The following is a 22611-nucleotide window of genomic DNA, read 5'->3' as shown; positions in this document are numbered from 1 at the left end:
ATATATATATATATATATATATATATATATATATATATATATATATAATAAAAGCATCAAGCTGATATTCATAACATGAATATTCTTGCTTTACAATTGAACAATATTTAATAAAAATGCTATTTGTAATTCGTATGTACAGTCATTTTTTTTCTATTCGTTGCACAATGTAAAAAAAAGAGACTGTGTGGCACAGTCACAGCTGTACCACATGCTGACAAATATCCCTGTGGATCTCACTTTGCATGGTAGGCCTCTATGTATTTTTGCTGGGTCAGGAGCTTACCCACAATGCAGGGCACATATTCTTTGGTATAAAAGTGAGCACTTCAAACACACAGTGTAGCTGGCACAACCACTCAGTCCTGAGGAACAACTTGGAAAACTGTAACCATGGGCAGAGTAAGTCATCCAATCTAAAGTTACAACAACTCACAAACTGAAAATAAAAACAATACACAAACTGTAACTGTGTAGATAATATGAGATACATTATGTAATGTATAAATGTCACATGTACATCAAATTACATAGTAGGCATAAATGCAACTATTTTATATATTTAAAACAGTTTAAATTAATAAAAGACCAACTTTATGTTTTCAGGTCATCTTCTACGAGGACAGGAACTTCCAGGGTCGCTCTTATGAGTGTTCTGGAGACTGTGCTGATATGTCCTCCTACGTGAGTCGCTGTCACTCTTGCAGAGTAGAGAGCGGGTGCTTCATGATGTATGACCGTCCCAACTACATGGGAAATCAGTATTTCTTTAGGAGTGGCGAGTACGCTGATTACATGTCTATGTTTGGAATGAATGAATGCATTAGGTCCTGCCGTATGATCCCCATGGTAAGCTCCATAAACATCTCGATATATTTGACAGATGTTTTCATACCTTTAATATATGAGAGAGAGAACATGTTTGAGCCTATATACTGTACATTTTATCTCAAAAGTGTTCAAAAGATGTAAAACTTAAATTAAATTGACTTCTCTTCCACAACAGCACAGGGGATCCTACAGAATGAAGATCTACGAGAGAGAGAACTTCATGGGTCAGATGTACGAGATGATGGATGATTGTGACAGCATCATGGATCGCTACCACATGTCCAACTGCCAGTCCTGTCATGTGATGGACGGCCACTGGCTCATGTATGATCAGCCCCACTACAGAGGCAAGATGTCCTACTTCAGGCCTGGAGAGTACAGGAGCTTCAGCAATATGGGTGGCATGAGATTCATGAGCATGAGGCGTATCATGGACTCCTGTAATTAGTGTTCCAATGTTTCAATAAAAAAAATGTCTAAACGAAATCTTGACTTGACTGTATATCCTAACTATTCAACTATTTACCGAGGTGGCTCATCTGGGGCACAGGCCCCACATGATTTAGTAAAATATATAATTTTTAATTCAATCATATTTTCTCTGATAAAATGATGTATAGATATTTTAAATCAAATAATAAGATGCAGTGTACAGCATTTATTTGAAACCTAAATCTTTACTCTCACCTTTGAACAATTTATGCACTCTTGCTAAATAAAAATATTAATTTCTTTAAAAAAAAAAAAAACGTACTGACCAAAAAACTTTAGAACATTAGTGTGCACTAAAGTTCAACGGTTTGGGGACATTTAATTATGAAGAAAGAAAAACATATTTGTCAGGTTTATGTTCCGTTTTGTCTTTGTTTTCATTGTGTTCAGGTTATGTGTGGCTTTTTTCCTTTGACCCATTTTTCCCATGTGTTTCATTGATTCATCCTATTCACCTGTCCCTTGTTAATTAACTTGTTAGCTCATTTGTTTGCCCCTTAAACTCTCAGTTTCTGTCAGTTCTTTGTCCTGGATTGTTTAAAGGGGTCATCGGATGGAAAATTCACTTTTACATGGTGTTTGTATTTAAATGTGTCTTTGCAGTGTGTGGACACAACCACTAGGCCTATACAATGAAAAAAAATCCATTCACTCCTTTTTTTTAATCCCCAAAAAGTCTAAACACTCAATTATCAGGCCGTTTGGATTTTCTGATCACTATGATGTCATAATTCTCATGCTCCACCCACGACCACTGACGGACTGTCCCAGGGGCGGACTGGGACCAAAAAGTGGCCCTGGACTTTCTGGCCCACAGCAGCCCACATCATAACACATTGGGACATTAATGTGCAGAATAATTTTAACACCACTTATAGCATAAAAAATAACACAATACAAAAATAAATGCTATTTAAACATTTATTTTAAGTAACACAACATATATTAGGTCATATTTGTAAAACAAAGGGAAACAAACAAAAGAACATTAAGAAACATAACATTATTAACATAAAACTGTCAAGACAGCATATCAGCTAGTCAGGGGGAGCTGACTAGCTGCCAAATGAATAATCTGTTCATTTGAAGCATTTTCACAGCATTTCACAGCCATCGGTGAATGAGCGAACTCTGATTGGCTGTTCAGCTTAATGAACGAGTCAGTGCACTAAGAAGCAAAGAAGTCAAAACGGCACAGATAGAAGGCTGTTCTAATGTTACGTCATCTTACCTGAGTGTTCATTGGCAAATATTTCAATATTAACATGAGCGGAGTGGAATAAAGAAAGTGTTTAGCAGGATTGATATTCAAAACGGTAAGCACGCACTGCTTTGTTTACGTTGTCTCATTTACACGCAGGCGCAGAACACGCATTCTAGCTGACAGTCAGCCGTAGTTCTCTCGATGTGTTCAAGTGCAGCTTTTTCCCCTGCGACACACAGGGTTCCCAACTCTCATGCATCTGGCGTGACACTCACACTTTCAGCATCAATCTCACGCTATCACACACACGCAAGAAATGTCACGCCAAAATCCATTTTTTCCCCCTCTCAATCTGTTAATTTTCTGTTGATAAATAGACCACAGCGTATTAATGACAGGAGAGAAGTTTAGCTGGGCCCACAGCTGTAACATCTGCCTACAACGTTCTCACTGCAGTATTCTCTGATTGTTGATTCACTGAAAAACTTGCACCTGATACATCAGTTGCATGTGAAAAGTTCAGAGAGAGTTCGGAGCATAGGTTCGGAGTTGGAGCCCACTGATGTGCGTTTGAAAGTTTGGATGACAATCAAGGTAAGCAGATAATAAAATAGTTTGCCTTGTCAGTTGTCACTACAGACGTAGCCTTGCCTAATCAGTCTGTGTGCAGTCAGAGAGTACAGAGTTCAACTATAGGCTAGTTGCAAACGTTGTCTGACGTGCGTTATGTGGGCTAGCTAATTGCTCAATAAAAATAGGCTCATGGTACAAATTACGTTTTGGCAAATCGGGCAAGTGGCATTTTAAAATTCCTCAAATTATCAAAGGTTGCCCAGATTGTGTTGAGCCTGCCACACTCAAATGCAGATGCTGAGCGAACCTTTTCAGTTATTGGCCTAAACAAGATTGACACCAGGAACAGACTGTCACTTGATGGCACCCTGTCATCAATCATGACAATGAAAATGAGCAGCCTTGAACCCTTCTTCAGATACGAACCTCCTGCAGAAGTAGTGAAGCAGGCCAAAACTACCACTGTGGCATACAACAAGCCTAATTTGTGAAACTTGTGTGTTGTGGTTTTCTGGGGAGTAACTAGTGTCCCTTTTGTTTTGAGATATCTTATTGTTTTGATGTTGTTGTTTTACATGTTTTTTATTTAATCACCTCTATCTTTATTTTTTTTATAGTGCCATTAATAAATTAATGGTACATTTTGAAAAAGCGTTTCCATTCTATGAGTTTTTTGTTGTTGTTGTTGTTGCATAAATCAGGGTTTATACTAAACAAGGACTGACATTTTTAAAATTAGGGTTAGCGTTACCAAAAATCTTCTCCGCGCACGCGCACTGAAATTTTACAGTCTCACTCGTGAAGGAACGCGTCCACGTGGAGGAAAGCAGAACTGTAAACGCCCATCACCTCAAAACAAAGAATCAGAGACTTCAGTAACATACTCGTCTGCTTTTCATCAAGTTTGGAAGACTGTGTTTGTGCTGTACTGTTTACCTTGGATTTATCTCAGAAGAATGCGATTTGAAGATGAGAAAGATTTTAAGGTAAGACATTCACTCATAATAGTAAGCATGTTATTGTTATATAAACTTTACATTGTAGCAACTAGTCAAACTGGTGACAGACTAAAATGTACGTTATGAAATGAGATTGGAGTAAAAACATGGGCCTTCCCATGGTAGGAAACATGTCAAAAACATTAGGCTTCATGGTTTAATTCCAATTTAATTTCATAATGTCATAACGAATGGAAACATTTGAAGTAACATATGTTAATCCATATATTTTTTTCTAGTGTAGTGTTTCTGAAGTGTTCATTTTTAACGATTTACGTTACGTTATTATTATTTTATGCAGCCCTACACGTATATGCCTACAAGCCACAACATACCTGGTGTTCATTATATACTGTATATATATTGTACATTTTAAATTTGAACCAGAATAATCTAAAATGTATTCCCCAAATCGTGCAGTCTAGTTTATCTTGATATCAGCATGTTCACAGTTGTTTCTATTTTTTTTACAGGGACCAGATGCGTCCTGCTGACTTAAACATTCACATGAGACTCTGTACATGAACATGATAAAATGAAAAATCGAACACCTTGGAAATTACAGGTATGTACTATGTTTCAGGAATGGCACAAAGGTGTGTGACTGTTCAAGTCTCTGTCTTTAGATTAAGTGTGTTCAGTAATGTGCTTTTTGTCATTTGTTGTGTATCTTTGGATTGTGTTGTGTTGTAAATAAATCCAAACAATCAAAAAGCCCTTCTTTTTTAAATTCACTCCTCATTCTTTGTGCAAGGTTCCTCATAATGATAGTGCCTGAGAGCTCCTAATAGGGCCATTATGGGAGGGTCTTTGTCTTTCTCAGATGTGAAACACATCAATATTCATGGTTGGTTCACACCTCCTCGCATACAGCTTTCTTACACAAAACATGTCTTACAAATTTTAAATCAATATATTGTTTTATCTGAATGAGTATTCAGGATGATGTTCACATAGTTTTGAAGAAAATAGTCTAGGCTACGTGATACAATTTTCAGAAGTCTTGTGAATAAATCATCAGTATGGGTTTCATGACCTTATTTCAGTGACAATGATTTTTCACAAACCACGCATAAACGTCATTATCTCAAAACTACAAACTTTTACATACATGCTGCTTACATATTATTGTAGCAGAGTTTGTTCCGAATACAGTGTAATAAGACTTTAGCAATGAAGATGTCACAAGTAACAGAAATAAGCGCAAATGTCAGAGCATGTCAGAACACCTCCAGGACCCAGAAAACACCTTAGACCCCAGAGGGTTAATGTGCCAGTGATTCTCTGGTGGCTCAATGGTGGACTCTTGCACCAAAACTACATCCTTGCTGGATCAGGCGATATGCTTCGGCCTCGGGATAGATGTGGCGACTGGCTCTGGATGATTTCATTCCAAATTATCTTTTAATCCAACAACGGAAATACGTGGGAGAATCTCAGGAGAAACATAAACACTTTCCATACTAGTGACTGTAATAATAACTCATAAGAAACCAAGGATACTAACAAGGGTGCTGAGAATGCTATACTGAAAGAATATACAGGAAATCAAAACACAATAAAACTAAACATAACTTTGACAACCGCATTAACAAAATTTCAATCGAATTTTACGTCTTGAAATTTATGCATTTGTATCACTCCGCTTGTCTGTTCTGTGGAAAAAGATAATAGTTATGTGATTTTGCCTTAAAGGGCATATTGCAGGGGGGGTTTTTTCTCTTCAGAATTAATATATAACCTTGTATGAAAATACCATATGAAAAGTAAATGCAGGATTAAACATTTTTTTGCAAGACATAAGGGCACATATTTAGTAGAAAACGTGACAGTTTCCTTGACCGTGCTGAAAAAACGCTTTTTTTCACCATCGCGTCATATTACATCACAAGGGGGAGTCGTTTGCCGGGCTCTGCGTTTGCTCAGTGCAGAGTAGGTTGGTATTCAGTTGAAGCGGTCGTGATTCAGTGTGTTTTCGGTGGTTATTGTATTTCAATGAATAATTATCGTGATAAATGATTGTGAATTATGGCCTGTCAGGACATCGAGTCCACATGTTTCCGAACAAGAAAAAGGATAGTGCTATCTTCCGTGTTTGTGTGCGTTTTGTGCAGGGTAAGTGACGGGACTTCACTTCTGCATCTGCTTTGAAAAACGCGGTAGTGTGTAGCGTTCATTATAGACCGCATGATAATTATAATCCCGGCGATATAATGAGTTAACGTTATATGATGACGGCGATATGTGCACACTGTCCCGGCTCCTTCATCGGGTCGCCCGGTCCTCCGTCAGAATGTGGGTCGGCCACCGGCGGGAAACATGACGCTCACGGATCCGCCAGAGATCACTTATTATACATTTGTTTTACAAAATGTGCCTTGTCTTAATTTAATTCATTAACATATCCTCCATAAACTTGTAATGTAATGCATTTATGTGTTTGTTATCAGTCTGCAGCCAACACTTATTATTATTATTATAAATATAATATATTATGTTCATTTTCAATCTGTACTCCGAATTTTAATGTTTGTGTTGGCTGTTTCTACATATAAAGTTGTTATACAGTAAGAAAGTTGTGATTGTGATTATTTTTTTATTCATTATCACCAAATAGGGCCATTCAAAACCTTTATAATGTCCCTCTTTCTCTGGAAACTGTCTCCTAATGTCTGACATACACAACACATGCAGGTAAGGGTCTAAATACTAGCTTTGCTATTGCCTGATACATAATAATCTGTACAATATAGTTATTTGAGCATGTTATATCGTCGGCTAACGTGAATACATCTATAAGCTAACACTGTTCTCTCATCGAGACCCCTGCCCTGTTCTCCTCACACCACAGCTCAATGTGTCTCCTCTGACCGTTTTGTCTAATCCTGGACTGTCTACTCTCTTGGCTTCATATAAGGCTCATAATTATATGGCTGAGGTCCGTCATACGCGTAAACATTTAGGCTACAATTTCCTCAGCGTCCGAACTGTCATTGCGATCCATTGTCCAAAATTTTCTCACAAAAACGACTCCAGAAGCTTAAATAGCGTTTTATAAGTATATGTGGTAACGCTTTAGATTACAGCCCGGAAAGTACTGCGTAATTACAATGAAATTACAGTGTAACTTTCGGTAATTACAGTGTACCTATAAAGTACTTATGTGTAAGTATAGGGGAACAATATGTAAAGTCTTGGGAATAAAGGGGTAACAACCAGGAAAATACTGCGTAATTAAAACTAAATTACAGTGTAACTTTCGGTAATTACAGTGTACCTATAAAGTACGTACGTGTAAGTATATAGGGGAACAATGTAAAGTTTTGGAATAAAGGGGTAACAACCAGGAAAAAAAAAAAAAAATTAGGCAAATTATTAAGTATTTTAGAACTACGGGGTACTTATACTATAATACAATCTTACTTTTGGGAGCAATTTAGCGATTAGGCTACATACACTGCACCTTTTTGTAATGTATACAAATACATAAAGGCTTTTTTCAAATTACGGGGTAGCCTATATATCAGTGCATTTATAAAGTAGGCAAATTTGTTTTTATTGCAAAGGTGCACTGATTAAGTTGTTTCAAGGCAAGTAAAACTATTGCAACTTTTTTTTTTTTTTAAATGCTGGGGAAATATACTCTTGTTTCATGTAGTTACAGGGTAAGTATGACATAGCGGGCCGTAAATTAAAGTGGTGCTTCTTACCCTCTTGTTTCTTGTAGTTACAGGGTAAGTATGACATTGCGGGCCGTAAATTAAAGTGGTGCTTCTTACCCTCTTGTTTCTTGTAGTTACAGGGTAAGTATGACATTGCGGGCCGTAAATTAAAGTGGTGCTTCTTACCCTCTTGTTTCATGTAGTTACAGGGTAAGTAAAATAAAAACACATGTAAACACACAATCTGATATCACTTGGAAAACTTTATTTGAAAAACAACTTATTTCAAAAAAGATTTACAACATATTACACTTATTATTCTTTATTCCTTTTTTAAAATCAACTTTTCATTTTAAATACTAAAGTCCTGACAGAAAGTATGCGTTTTTGCATGGCTTCCTACTTCCTCCTCCTCCTCTTGTTCCTCTTCTTCTTTTTCTATCATTCCACTGATTAGCCTAATCTTAAGAATGAGTCTTTTGCTATTCTGTATTATGTATTAAAAGAAAATACAGTACACCCAGAAATGTTCTCGTAATTTACTCATCTTTTCGCTACCGACCAACTGTCACCAGCGTCCAGCGAGTGCATGTCATGAGAGTCGGCTTGGCTTCGTGTTTGGTGAAGCTTCACGCGTTCATTACGTTCTCGCGGGAGTTAGATGTGAAACTCGCGCGAAAACTGCCGTCTCTGTTCTTCTGTATTGTTTGTTTTTCATTATTATTATGTGTTATTGTTTGTATTTTGTTGTGAGCATTAATAAAAAATAAAAAAATAAAAAAATCGACATTCGGTTTCTCGGCGCGCTTACGTCACGCGTGTCAAGCGTGAACTCAACCCTCTCATGCACGCGCAAGTGACAGTTGGTCGGAACGGAAGCGATAGTCTTTAAAATGTTTAAATATTTGGTATTTTTCTTACAAACACTTATCGTCTCACTTCAGAAGACATTGATTCATCCATTGGGGTCGTATGGATTACTTTAGTTATTGCTGTATGTGCTGTTTGATGTCAACTTTTAGGAACACATGGGCTTGCATTATGCATTCACAGAGATTATATATTTTTCTAAAAAAAATTGTGTTAATCTGAAGAAGGAAATTCATACATCTCGGATGACATGAGGGTAAAAGATGAGTAAATGGTGAGGACATTTCTGTACTGTATTTTCTTTTAACACATAATACAGAATAGCAAGAGACATGGGATTCCTTCTTAAGATTTATCAGTGGAAAGAAAGAAGAAGAGGAACAAGAGGAGGAGGAAACCAAGCAAGAGAAAGTGTTGTAAATCCGTTTTAAAATAAGTTGTTTTTCAAATAAAGTTTTCCAAGTGATATCAGATTGTGTGTTTACATGTGTTTTTATTGTACTTACCCTGTAACTACATGAAACAAGAGGGTAAGAAGCACCACTTTAATTTACGGCCCGCAATGTCATACTTACCCTGTAACTACAAGAAACAAGAGGGTAAGAAGCACCACTTTAATTTACGGCCCGCTATGTCATACTTACCCTGTAACTACATGAAACAAGAGTATATTTCCCCAGCATTTAAAAAAAAAAAAAAAGTTGCAATAGTTTTACTTGCCTTGAAACAACTTAATCAGTGCACCTTTGCAATAAAAACAAATTTGCCTACTTTATAAATGCACTGATATATAGGCTACCCCGTAATTTGAAAAAAGCCTTTATGTATTTGTATACATTACAAAAAGGTGCAGTGTATGTAGCCTACTCGCTAAATTGCTCCCAAAAGTAAGATTGTATTATAGTATAAGTACCCCGTAGTTCTAAAATACTTAATAATTTGGCTAAATATTTTTTTTTTTTTCCTGGTTGTTACCCCTTTATTCCAAAACTTTACATTGTTCCCCTATATACTTACACGTACGTACTTTATAGGTACACTGTAATTACCGAAAGTTACACTGTAATTTAGTTTTAATTACGCAGTATTTTCCTGGTTGTTACCCCTTTATTCCCAAGACTTTACATATTGTTCCCCTATACTTACACATAAGTACTTTATAGGTACACTGTAATTACCGAAAGTTACACTGTAATTTCATTGTAATTACGCAGTACTTTCCGGGCTGTAATCTAAAGCGTTACCGTATATGTTTATATTTAAATCAAGTTTCTACATTATTGTTTCTATACATTGGCTCACTGGGTACTCTAACCTGCAATATGCCCTTTAAGGGTTTTATTTCACAAGTGAACCCTTCATTCACACATATGTGCTAATCAGATTAAATTCTTACTGGTAAAAAGATGTTAAAAGCTTAATAAACTTTCGACATTTTGATGTACACAGAGAAATTCTAGTAAATTATTCACACAGAGGCACAGTCAGAGGTATTCTGAAGAACAATTGACAGGAAAATTACAAAAGCATGTACTGTATGTTGGTCCTATGATGGCCTCTATGCCAACTTGCACAGTCAGGAATTGACTAACAATAGGTGCTGTGTACTCTTTAGTCTTGGTCTAGTATAAAGGCACGGGTGACAGCAGAATCAGCTTCAGCTTCTTCTTTGTGGAACTACTGAGGATCAGCTAGCGCAATCATGATGGGCAAGGTAAACTTCATTTCTGCAAATATTGTCAAATTACAATTTAAGTCAAATTATTTGATTTGGTACATTTCACTTTAAACCACTAAAACAATAAGGCTGATTTTCCAGGTCACTTTCTACGAGGAAAAGAACTTCCAGGGTCGCTCTTATGAGTGCATGAGCGACTGTGGTGACTTCTCCTCCTACCTGAGCCGCTGTCACTCTTGCAGAGTAGAGAGCGGGTGCTGGATGATGTATGATCATCCCAACTACATGGGAAATCAGTATTTCTTCAGGAAGGGCGAGTATGCTGACTACATGTCTATGTTTGGAATGAGCAACTGCATCAGATCCTGCCGTAATATCCCCATGGTGAGCTCAATTAAAGCTTTTATATATATGTTTTTATTAATAAACTTAAATTAAACTGACTTCTCCTCCACTACAGTATAGGGGATCCTACAGAATGAGGATCTACGAGAGAGAGAACTTCATGGGTCAGATGTACGAGATGATGGATGACTGTGACAACGTCATGGACCGTTACCGCATGTCTCACTGCCAGTCCTGTCATGTGATGGACGGCCACTGGCTCATGTATGATCAGCCCAACTACAGAGGCAAGATGTCCTACTTCAGGCCTGGAGAGTACAGGAGCTTCAGCAATATGGGTAGCATGAGATTCATGAGCATGAGGCGTATCATGGATTCCATGTATTAGTGTTCCAATGTTACAATAAAATAATATGTCACTAAATATTGTGCTTTGAAAATTAATTCCACTTCCATCGTACACAACAAATATATGTGAGCTAATCACACTCATAAATTCACAGTAAAAGCTTGAAATGATTGATTATCACTGATTATTAAAGACCTGTTTAAGATGATAGCAATAGTGCTGAACCGATATTTCTTTTTTTGATGTTCGTTTCGAATATTAAATAATTTGATAATGACACATTTTAAAATTAATCATTTTAACTATATAATAATTTAAAGTAATGAATGCAGCATTAATTTTTTTCTGTCATCCTTCGGCTGTGCTACAGTATATGATGATCACGCTATCATTCATTCATGCGCTATAAAACCATTAAAGCACAATAAGCACAAAAAACAGAACGGCTCTCTGTGGACAAACACCTGAAACAAGGATACCACTATAAGGTTACATGGGTCAAAAACAATGAAAACAATAACTTTATAAAGTTATTTTTTACATTATTGTTTATTTTTTATTAATTGGGCCAGTTAAGCCCTGATATATTAAAAGCACAGCTGTGGCATTTATTACAATGGGTATATGTGCAGATTGTTTTAAGATCCCTTAAATTAAAAGTTGGTATATTTTTTAAAGCCTTTTAAATGTTAAAAATTAGAGCGTTCAATTATACTTTAATGTTGAATGTCTATAATTAATGGCTATAAAATGGTGTGGGAAAAAATCTATTTAATAGGGACATCAGTGTCAGTATTGGTATCAGTGATACTGGCCTTCATTATAGTGCTTACTAAAAAGACGCCATTAAAACAATTAGTTTAAAAATATGTTGTCTTTATGTTGTTTCTACATTATTTTTGAGATTCAATGTGAAAGTCTTGCAATAAAATATATTAAAAAAACTTTAATGTTAGGTGTGATTAATCGCGATTGATGACAGATTTTTGTTGTTGTTGATTAATTAGTGCAGTCAGTTATCTGGTTAGTCTGTGCAAACTGGGAATACAAATGTATATGTACATACATATTTATTTTCTTTCTCCCAAAAGACAAGGTACAGTAGTACTAATTTTACATACAGAACACAGTGTGAATGTGACAAACATAGCCTACAACATAGTGGCCAACTGGATATATTGCAGCAAAGTTTGAAATCAAAGATTTAAAGTTTGTCGATTGTGCATCTCCAGTGACAGCTGAACTCTGCACCTGCATACAATTTGCACCGACTGATCATATGTGCATCAAATATGCAGGCTAATAGCTGGATTCACCAAAGCACTTGCGTTTTTACCGCTTTCAAAATAAAACCCCGCTTCAGACAAATTGACCAAACAGAAAAACGTATCGACCGATGCAATAATTAAAAATCTCCAAATATCGGCTGCCGATGTATTGGTCGACCACTAGATAGCCAGCAACATTATATAGCTCAATTCTTCAAATACTCTCAAATATTAAAATTTTAAAATATCAGCCAGTTTTAAAATCACTGTATTGGCTGTGCAACATTATAAATCCACAGCCAGTGATCAGGAATGTCTTTTAAAAATATATATTTGAAAACCAACAGGGCATTGCAACGTTGAACATGAAATTTATTATCTCACATTACAGAAGAGAGCAGAGAGATTGTAGTGCCAATTTTATTTGTAAATCATGTAACAAATAGATTTTTAAATAATGTAGTCAGTTGGCTTACATTATTTATGGTTATTTGTACATTTTTATGCAACACCATGTTTCATTTTCTCATTGGACACACAGAAACATCCTTCATTTAATTTACACTTATTGAATATCAATCAATTGTAGGTCCAACATGTCCCGCTTATGCTCTCTTTACTCTCTCCTTGCAATGAAATCACAGTCCAAATATGCAAGTTGTTTGAGTAAATTGTGCAACCTATACAGATAAAAGAATATATAATTCTGTCATTATTTACTCAAGCTCATGTTATTCCAAAATAACGTATTTTTCTTTCTTTTATGACACAGAAGGAAGTTTTGTGCAGAGTCTCCTGGTTGCTGTTTTCCTCACCATGAAAATGAATGGAAACTTGAAAAACAAGAAATAAAATGCTATTTAAAAAAAGTATTTCATAAGATTCTTCATTAAAATCTGTAACACTACTATGTGAAAACCAAATTTGTCATTTCTCCCGTGAAGACAAAGCTGTCAACTTATCAACCAAAACAATTTCAGATTGTAAAGGCTACACAAGACACTAACAGCAAATTCTCTGCGGTATAAAACAAATTAAATAACAAAATTGTTCACCTTGTGACCCGAGGGGAGTTGCAGTAATTAGAAATTATTTTAAATGTACTAGGCTACAAATATTTTATAACATTTTTTGAATGTGCTCACAATAAAATGTAAACAAAAAGGAAGAGCTTGACATACAGAAGAATAATTTTTTTATATTTGGTAAAACAAAAATGTCGCTAAATATTTGACTAATTATTATACTATTTTTGATTTCACTGTAGAACATGAAAACATTAGCCTAATACGAGTTTCAAATTCTTTCTTTTGATAATAAAAAAGAGAAATGCTAGAATCCTGACAAATGTGATTTTTAAGATCTACATAAAAAGCTTTAGTTATAATAGAGTCTATTGGAACTTGCACAGTCAGGAATTGACAGACAATAGATAGGGTGTACTCTTTAGTCTTGGTCTAGTATAAAAGCACAGGTGACAGCAGTCAGTCAACAACCAGAATCAGTTTCAGCTTCTCCTTTGTGGAACTACTGAGGATCAGACAACGCAACCATGATGGGCAAGGTAATTTAAGTTAATTCCAGCAACAATTTAAATTGAATTTAATTCACATTACTTTAATTTCACAGATACAGCTATAGACTACTAAAAGAATAACTTGAAATTTTCAGGTCATCTTCTACGAGGACAGGAACTTCCAGGGTCGCTCTTATGAGTGTATGGGCGACAGTGGTGACTTCTCCTCCCACATGAACCGCTGCCACTCTTGCAGAGTAGAGAGTGGGTGCTGGATGATGTATGATCATCCCAACTACATGGGAAATCAGTATTTCTTTAAAAGGGGCGAGTACGCTGATTACATGTCTATGTTCGGGATGAGCAACTGCATCAGATCCTGCCGTAATATCCCCATGGTGAGTTCCATGAAAATGTTTACGTGTTTGGATTAATTAATTCACTTTGGACAATTGTCTTAAAGCAGCACTAGGTTACTTTTCTTTTTTTTGCTCTCGGGGTCCCCCTACAGTTGGGAAACAGTATTGTCCTCTACTACTGTCGTAAACTCTGTCATACATGCACGTGCATTTGTTGACAACCATGATAGCCCTGAACACTGTAGGAGTTCACATGCAGGTGTTCTGCTTGCGTCGCGTGTGAAATGTCTCCATCCAGGTACAGTGGCATATATTTCAGCATGTCATGATATGAATATAATTTCATGGGTTTTTTTTTTTTCAAACGACAAATGATCGCGATGCTCACGTTTACAAGCCAGCGTCATTATAGTAGCCTAGTCTATTCGTTACCGTTTTACTGAATCTATATGATACTTCAATGCAATGTTTGAGTGGTAGATAATAACCATATATCGTCAATATTATAATATCAAGCTACCTATAGATGAATCTGCAAATTTTACAAATCGATTTGCATTATAGCTTGTTTATTTGTTTACAAATAAACAAATATCACAGACATGTTAGGTATCCTAAAATATTATTTTGTACATCTTATATATTTACTTGCAAGAATGTAGCCCCTATCAAACTTGTACACGCCGTTTAGACATAGGCTTTCATTTGATATTTGAAAGTCCGCATCGGTCGAGCATAGGGTTGCCACCTTTGATTTGTGAAAAACCGGGACATTCAGATTATTATTATTTTTTGGGGTCTGAGTTGTAGGTTGTAAATAGTATTTTCTTTGACACTGGTGGCTCATCCGACTTTGTTGTGTTATCCTCATAGACAGTGGTTATCCTCCTCGTCCGTCTCTCTCCCCATTTCACACAATAGATGTAAATAGACAGTTTTTAAAAAGCTAGCTAGCAACTAAACTCACACTGTATCATCTTGGATGTGTGTTGATGCGCGCGCGCGACCGACCGACAGCACAGGCAGTTGCTAGGCGATAAGTTGAGCTTCTAATCAAATAAAAGTAAACGCCTGGCATTGGCCAATCCACTGTTTTACCCGTTTTTACCATGGTTTTTACCCGTTTACGGACACAGGATTGGATGTAGGCCTACTGTACACAACTATGAAGAAAACACAGTAGCGGTAGACGGAAACGGTTTAATTTTAAACCAGGAAATTCTACTTTAGAAGTATATTTTCACAAAAAAAACGGGACAATTCGTGTCCCGGGAAAGAATAGGAATTTTCTGGGACTGTCGCTCAAAAAAAAAGAATAATCCCTGGAAAACATCGGGCACCCCTCCTCCTCCTCCAGCTCACGCCAGCGAGGAAACGCTGGCCCAATGTTGATCCTCGTTCTGCCTTTAATGCGATCACTTTCTCGTTTCCTCTTGTTGCTTTCCTCCGACAAAACCTTTGCTTTCTTGCTTTTCTGTCTGCTTCGGCTATGACTATAACATTTGGCAAACAAACGCTAGTTTCGATTTTTAAGGAAGTGGGGGTGATGGTGGAAGTGACGTATATGCCGTAAAGCAGTCGAATTTTGTAGTTCTCTTTGTTCGCCGGTTACTACCCGAAACCCGAAGTTTAAAAGTACGATTAAAAACGCTACAGACCCCGTCGGGCTATGGCAGACGTGTCATTCAACCTATTGTAAGTCGATGTACCATCACAAGAGACTTGGAAATATATTATTAAGGTTGAAAAGTAACCTAGTGCTGCTTTAAAGGAATGTTTAATTTAGAGTTAAAGATTTGATTATTCAGAAACATGGTGTTGGTTTTGATTTATTTCTAATTTTGTCATGGATTTGGTAACATTTAATCTCAAATTGGGATCAACAAATATCTTCTCTTCCACTACAGTACAAAGGCTCCTACAGAATGAGGATCTACGAGAGAGAGAACTTCATGGGTCAGATGCACGAGATGATGGATGACTGTGACAACGTCATGGACCGTTACCGCATGTCTCACTGCCAGTCCTGTCATGTGATGGACGGCCACTGGCTCATGTATGATCAGCCCAACTACAGAGGCAAGATGTCCTACTTCAGGCCTGGAGAGTACAGGAGCTTCAGCAATATGGGTGGCATGAGATTCATGAGCATGAGGCGTATCATGGATTCCATGTATTAGTGTTCCAATGTTTCAATAAAATACTTTCTATACAAAAGTAAACATTGTGTCATGAAAATGAGTATATCACAAAAAAAAACTATCTATTTAAATGCTGAATGCTAATACACTTTTTAATAATGATTAGGCATCACAAGGGCAGTATACAAGGCAGTACAAGAGTTTCAGGTATATGAAAATGTGTCTATCACAGATATTTACCTTTCAAATTTGATTGTAGTAGGTTTTTTTTGTTTTGTTATTGCGTACACACTAAAAGTGATACTTAAAGGATAATTCCGGTATTTAACACCTTGAGTCTATATTGTAGTTTGTTTTGGATGAACAAGAGTGGTGGACAACATTTTTTTGACAATGGTTCCTCTCTCGAGTTGTTGACTATAATAGAATTGGCCATGGACCCATTTAACATTGGAGTCAATTGTCATGTCCGAAAATGTCATTAAAACAACCTTTAACATTAGTTTTCAAAACTGTGCAACTCACCGAGTGATTAGTGATGTTAGTTGATGTTCCAGAAACAAAAAGTGTTGCGAAATACAGTTTCTGTCGTGTTTTATTCATCATTTTGTAAAATCCCATTGAATTCTGTTGAAGGACTGAGTGCTCGTTAATATAAATGCGCTACCGGAAACGGAAAGGGGGCTGTTTACATTTGGTCGATGTAGTATTTTTGCTCGCTTCCGTTTCTCATAAGGCTAGCGAGCAGAGCAACTGTGCTCCGGGAGAGTAAGCGAAATAAACAAACAAAACCTTCATTAATTGTTACTTGTAATATGAAATTGAACTCGACTGTGACCGTGAGTGTCCCGCGAGACATAAACATCGGTTATCGCCATCAAGTGGTCGGGAGTGTGCTAACGCTTCAGATTCAAATATTGAGCGGAAGTTACACGGTTGTGAAGTGTCTGAAAAAATAGTTCCACTATAGCAAAATAAACGGATTGGAATCATATTCATCATGCGTGAAAACGCTTATAAATTGATCACTTAGAAATCTAAACAATGTTTTGAGAAACAAAAACAATTTTCACCCTTGCATTTCTACTTTTTTAAAAATAAAACTACTAAATATACATAGGCTATAAGCTGTCACGACTCACGCATATTTCTATAGCTCTTTATATGATGCAGATTGTTTCAAAGCTGCAGCTCTAACAAGCCAGTATTGAGCTCAAGTCAGTTCAATTCAATAACTAGTTCATCAATTGTACAATTGTGCCTTCATACTGTACAGTGTATTTGTGCACATACATGTACGCATGACAAAATCTTGTGCACTTCACAAGCAAAAGAACATTTTTTTAAATATTTTATGGGGACATTCTATAGACATGATTTTTATAGTGTACACATAGGCTACTGTATATTCAATACGCTATATCCAATACCCTACCCATCACAGAAAATGTTCTGCATTGTTATATTTTCAAGTAATTGTTTGTATAGTGAGCTAATAACATTTTCTACCCCCCAATCATAAACCTACCCATCACAGAAAACAGTAACACTTAACAATAAAGTCTCATTTGTTAACATTATTTAATGTATTAACTAACATGGACTAACAATGAGCAATACATTAGTTGCCGTATGTGTTAATCTTTATTCATTTTAGTTAGTAAAAATCCAACTGTTCATTGTTTGTTCATGTCACACAGGAACCCACATCATTATACACGTGTTCTCAAACCATATACAAAAACACACACACTGGTAGGTGAAGACTTTCATAGAAGATAAAGGCTTTCCACATGCATAATGATTTTTAAGCTCAAGAAGACATTTGGTCCTCAATGTAAATGTGGTAAAACCAGAACACACACACTTTTGTTATTTTAACTACTCCTACATTATGTAGTTCAAAGACATTTCCCTGTTGGCTATCAAAATGTAAACAAAGCATGATACTGATAGACAGCAAAGACTAATACAAATATGAGTTTCACAATTCTGTGTACCGGTAGGTCTTAAAATATTCTTATGAGGGCTGGAACTATTAAAATTGTGTAACCCCATCATCTCGCAAGAGGGCAACATCCACAGTGTGTTTCTTTGCAAATATAACGGTTTATTCTACAACATTCAAAAGTAGCACAATGGGTAATCAAAAATGGCAAAGAAACAAAACAAACACAATTTTAACCATTACAGACAAAAGGGTTCCCGATCATATCCAATGGAAACTGCTCTGCAAATAAGTGCACACTCAATCACAAATAAAACAAACACAATTTCACTCCAAACTCAAATCAAACCACTACAAATTGTTCCCCCACATTAACAGAGTAAACCATATATAAGAAAATGGGAACCCCACTGTCATGTGTAGGTCCAAGACAAAACAAATTCTCACAAATTAAATAACTTTGCCACTTCAACACAAAAGACCCAATTTAACATTGAAATCATCTCTTCAGATAGGGGAGCGCGGGGCACAACCTAACGCGGGGTTAAATGTAACACGGACCTTTTACGTAGTTACTCAGGGTCACGCGTGTTGTGTTTACGCTCTTTTTCTCTCGCTGCCAGAAGACGGTCTCCCGTGGATTTGTGAAAAGTTTTGGTAATATTTTGTGAAGATACGGGACAAAGAGTGTTTTGACACCATCTAAGTTTTTATTTTCATCATACATATTTTTCTGTTTCTGAGTTGTGTGTGTACGTCACCAAATCTAACTTTATATTGCCTTAATCACTGTCTTGTTGGCTGAAACTTGGCACCATTTTGAAACATGTCAGCAACTCCTAGCAACTGTTAGCTAGGTTTAAAATATTTTTTACACAGCGGGGTTAGTTGTAGCACAGTGTTACAACTAAGCCGCCAAGTGTTCACAATATTGTAGGCTATGGGATTTGTTTACTATATTGATCACTTGTTTATTTATTAAAAATATTGCCTTTTTTCATGTAATAAACACTTTAAAATGTGATTTTAAGCTTGTTTTTATTATTATTACTGTTACTATTAATAATAATAATAATTTTGCATGCAAAACTGTTCAGCCCTTTCCTATATCTCTATCCATGATATTGATCCATAATAGAAGGATGATTGGATGAGGGATGGATCGATGTATGGATATTTATCTATACAGATGTACAAACAATATCAAACTATACAGATAAAATAGTACTGAATTATGTGTGTTACACACAAGTGTTACAACTAACCCCTCTGTCTGTTACAACTAACCCCGCATATGGGGTAAGTTGTAACATTTGCACTTCTGTCACTTTCAGTGCAACTGTACGAAAATGGAAGGTCCTAGAAAAAAACTTTAAGTGTTCATTTGTAGCAGAGATGTGTATGTTTCTTGTGTAAAAAAAATGATTAATCTAACCTAATTATTTTTTAAATAATTGAGCCAAAACCAAAATGCGTTAGGTTGTGCCCCGCTCTCCCCCCCATTAAGCCACAAATACTTTCAATAAAGTAAACGCCAATCACGCATCATCTGTATTCTTAAATATATTTGCTTACTTCTCTGAAGCTCCAATTAAAACAATTCCAATAGGACACTTCACAATTCAGTTATATGCTGCTCATTAATCAACTGGTCTTGTCATCTGCTATTACAAAGCCTTGAAAAACACCACACAGCTTTTCCTGCTTGGCACATGGTACCACAAAGAGGAAGCCCAAAACGTTTGATTTCATTTGATAGTGTCTTGACTCATGGGGTTTGTAGTCCATCTAATTTGTAGTCCTACACCTTCTACCCCATTACAATTACAGCATGTTTAGCTGCAGTAATGTGATTAAATCTACAGAGACTGCTAAATAAACATTAAATAAATGCTTCTCACAGTCAGCTTAAAAGAGAAAGGCCTTGTTTCATAACAATTACAACTGAAATATAGTGCAAGTAAAACAGAACTTGTCCAAACGTTTCTACAACATACAGTACAATGTACAACATACAATGTACTTCTGACACTATAATGGCCAGTGAATCAGTACATAATACATACAATGAATCAGTACATAAGTTAAATGCTAGGTTAGTAACAGTAATTTATATTAGAGCCAATTTAAATGTTCGTATTGATGAGAAATATGTTTAGTTGGCATTGGCAATAAAGTTTTAAACAAAGTTTACTAACTTCTTAGAATGTACTTTGAAAAAAAAACTTGTATTCTGTCTTGTGTAACTGATATAAATGACTCGCCAACAACATTTTATTGTGTTTTAGAATAAATTTATAATTGTATATATTATATCACAATTTCATGAAAATTCAAACACACAGATCCTCTTTAGTCTTGTGTTAGAAGTCAGAGAATGCTAAACGCAAAATAAATGGTATAGGCAGACAAAGTTGTTAAGGTAGGATTGTTCAGTAACACCTTTAAGGCAGAAATTAGCAAAGACCCACTGTATATGACTTTTCAAAATACAGTAAAAATAATAATAATGGTTTTGCCAGGAAACTTAAAATTACTGTAAAACACAGAATGTATGCTTTTTAGAAGTGAAAACGTAAGAATTGCCATTTACTTAAAGGGATAGTTCACTTTAAAATTAAAATTCTGTCATCATTTACTCACCCTCAAGTTGTTTCAAACCTGTATTAATTTATTTCTTCTGCTGAACACAAAGAAAGATATTTTGAATGTCAGTAACCAAACAGTAGTCTGTACCCATTGACTTCCATAGTAGGAAAAATACATACTATGGAAGTCAATGGGTACAGACTACTGTTTGGTTACTGACATTCTTCAAAATATCTTTCTTTGTGTTCAGCAGAAGAAATAAATTAATACAGGTTTGAAACAACTTGAGGGTGAGTAAATGATGACAGAATTTTAATTTTAAAGTGAACTATCCCTTTAAAGTTTAAATTCTATATTCAACAAGACAATAAATACACAATAAGGAAATCTTTAAAAAAGGCAAGTTCCCCCAAAATGGGAGAGTCAGTAAGAATGTTTTATTTTTTATTGATTACAAGTATTGTATTTTATAAAACTACACCATACGTCACTATATTTGGCTATACTGTAAGTCGTGTAATAAAGGCCTAGCATAGCTAAATTATTGGCCCTGAGTATAACACAGTTGGGAAATATCTGAGAAATAATATATTATTTGCACCTGTAATTATGTTACCAATACAGAGTTCTAAAAAAGTTTAAACAAACTTTAAAAGTACTAAGATCCACATACCAAGCTTTAGCTAGAATGGCCTCTGTTCCAACTTGCACAGTCAGGAATTGACTAACAATAGGTGCTGTGTAGTCTTTAGTCTTGGTCTAGTATAAAGGTACGGGTGACAGCAGTCAGTCAACAACCAGAATCAGCTTCAGCTTCTCCATTGTGGAACTACTGAGGATCAGACAGCGCAACCATGAAGGTAAACCTTGTTCCAGCTGCCATTTACACATATTTTAACTTATTATGCGTTTTATTTGATATATTTCACTTTAAATCACTAAAACTTTTACCTTTTAGGTCACCTTTTTTGAGGACAGGAACTTCCAGGGTCGCTCTTACGACTGTATGGGCGACAGTGGTGACTTCTCCTCCTACATGAACCGCTGCCACTCTTGCAGAGTAGAGAGCGGGTGCTGGATGATGTATGATCACCCCAACTACATGGGAAATCAGTATTTCTTTAAAAGGGGCGAGTACGCTGATTACATGTCTATGTTTGGAATGAACAACTGCATCAGGTCCTGCCGTATGATCCCCATGGTGAGCTCAAAATTAAAGCATATATATATCTATGTTTTTATTTTGGCTGTGACTGAAAAATCTTTTAAGAAAATTTATTTTCTGGCCGATAAACTTAAATTAAACGGACTTATCTTCCACAACAGCACAGGGGCTCCTACAGAATGAGGATCTACGAGAGGGATAACTTCATGGGTCAGATGCACGAGATGATGGATGACTGTGACAACATCATGGACCGTTACCGCATGTCTCACTGCCAGTCCTGTCATGTGATGGAAGGCAACTGGCTCATGTATGATCAGCCCAACTACAGAGGCAAGATGTCCTACTTCAGGCCTGGAGAGTACAGGAGCTTCAGCAATATGGGTGGCATGAGATTCATGAGCATGAGGCGTATCATGGATTCCATGTATTAGTGTTCAAATGTTTCAATAAAATAATTTATATTCAACACTAAACATTGTGTTCTGAAAATAATTAATGCCACTATTACATGAGCAGTCCACAAAAAACAAGCTTAAGAGAAATGTGAATAATTTTTCATTTTGTCAAGTCTGCCACACTTGCCCCACTAAAAAGCCCCTTGCTAAAGACATACTGGGGAC

At 36.1% G+C, this 22611-nt stretch overlaps 3 protein-coding genes across 3 annotated transcripts; all 3 read left to right on the top strand.

The window, feature by feature from the left end:
- Window positions 1-327: 327 nt before the first annotated feature.
- LOC307001217 (uncharacterized protein) lies at window positions 328-16325 on the top strand (the record flags this gene model as incomplete). The annotated part of the gene is made up of 7 exons (XM_079617440.1): window positions 328-402; window positions 607-849; window positions 1007-1278; window positions 1927-1946; window positions 13806-13834; window positions 13942-14184; window positions 16053-16325. Exons 1-7 carry the CDS (start codon window positions 394-396, stop codon window positions 16323-16325), a joined length of 1089 nt encoding a protein of 362 aa, XP_079473566.1. The 5' UTR covers window positions 328-393.
- LOC307001290 (gamma-crystallin M2-like) lies at window positions 10232-11077 on the top strand. The gene is made up of 3 exons (XM_079617593.1): window positions 10232-10344; window positions 10450-10692; window positions 10769-11077. The coding sequence occupies exons 1-3, from the start codon at window positions 10333-10335 to the stop codon at window positions 11039-11041; spliced, it is 528 nt and encodes a 175-aa protein (XP_079473719.1). The 5' UTR covers window positions 10232-10332; the 3' UTR covers window positions 11042-11077.
- Window positions 16326-21567: 5242 nt separating the features above from the next.
- On the top strand, window positions 21568-22461 carry LOC307001294 (gamma-crystallin M2-like). The gene is made up of 3 exons (XM_079617597.1): window positions 21568-21683; window positions 21782-22024; window positions 22150-22461. The coding sequence occupies exons 1-3, from the start codon at window positions 21678-21680 to the stop codon at window positions 22420-22422; spliced, it is 522 nt and encodes a 173-aa protein (XP_079473723.1). The 5' UTR covers window positions 21568-21677; the 3' UTR covers window positions 22423-22461.
- Window positions 22462-22611: the final 150 nt, after the last annotated feature.

Source organism: Phoxinus phoxinus, assembly GCF_949152265.1.
Source record: "Phoxinus phoxinus genome assembly, chromosome: 7".
Taxonomy (NCBI): Eukaryota; Metazoa; Chordata; class Actinopteri; order Cypriniformes; family Leuciscidae; genus Phoxinus; species Phoxinus phoxinus.
The sequence above is the reverse complement of the archived record's forward strand: the minus strand, read 5'-3'. Positions and strand labels throughout refer to the sequence as shown.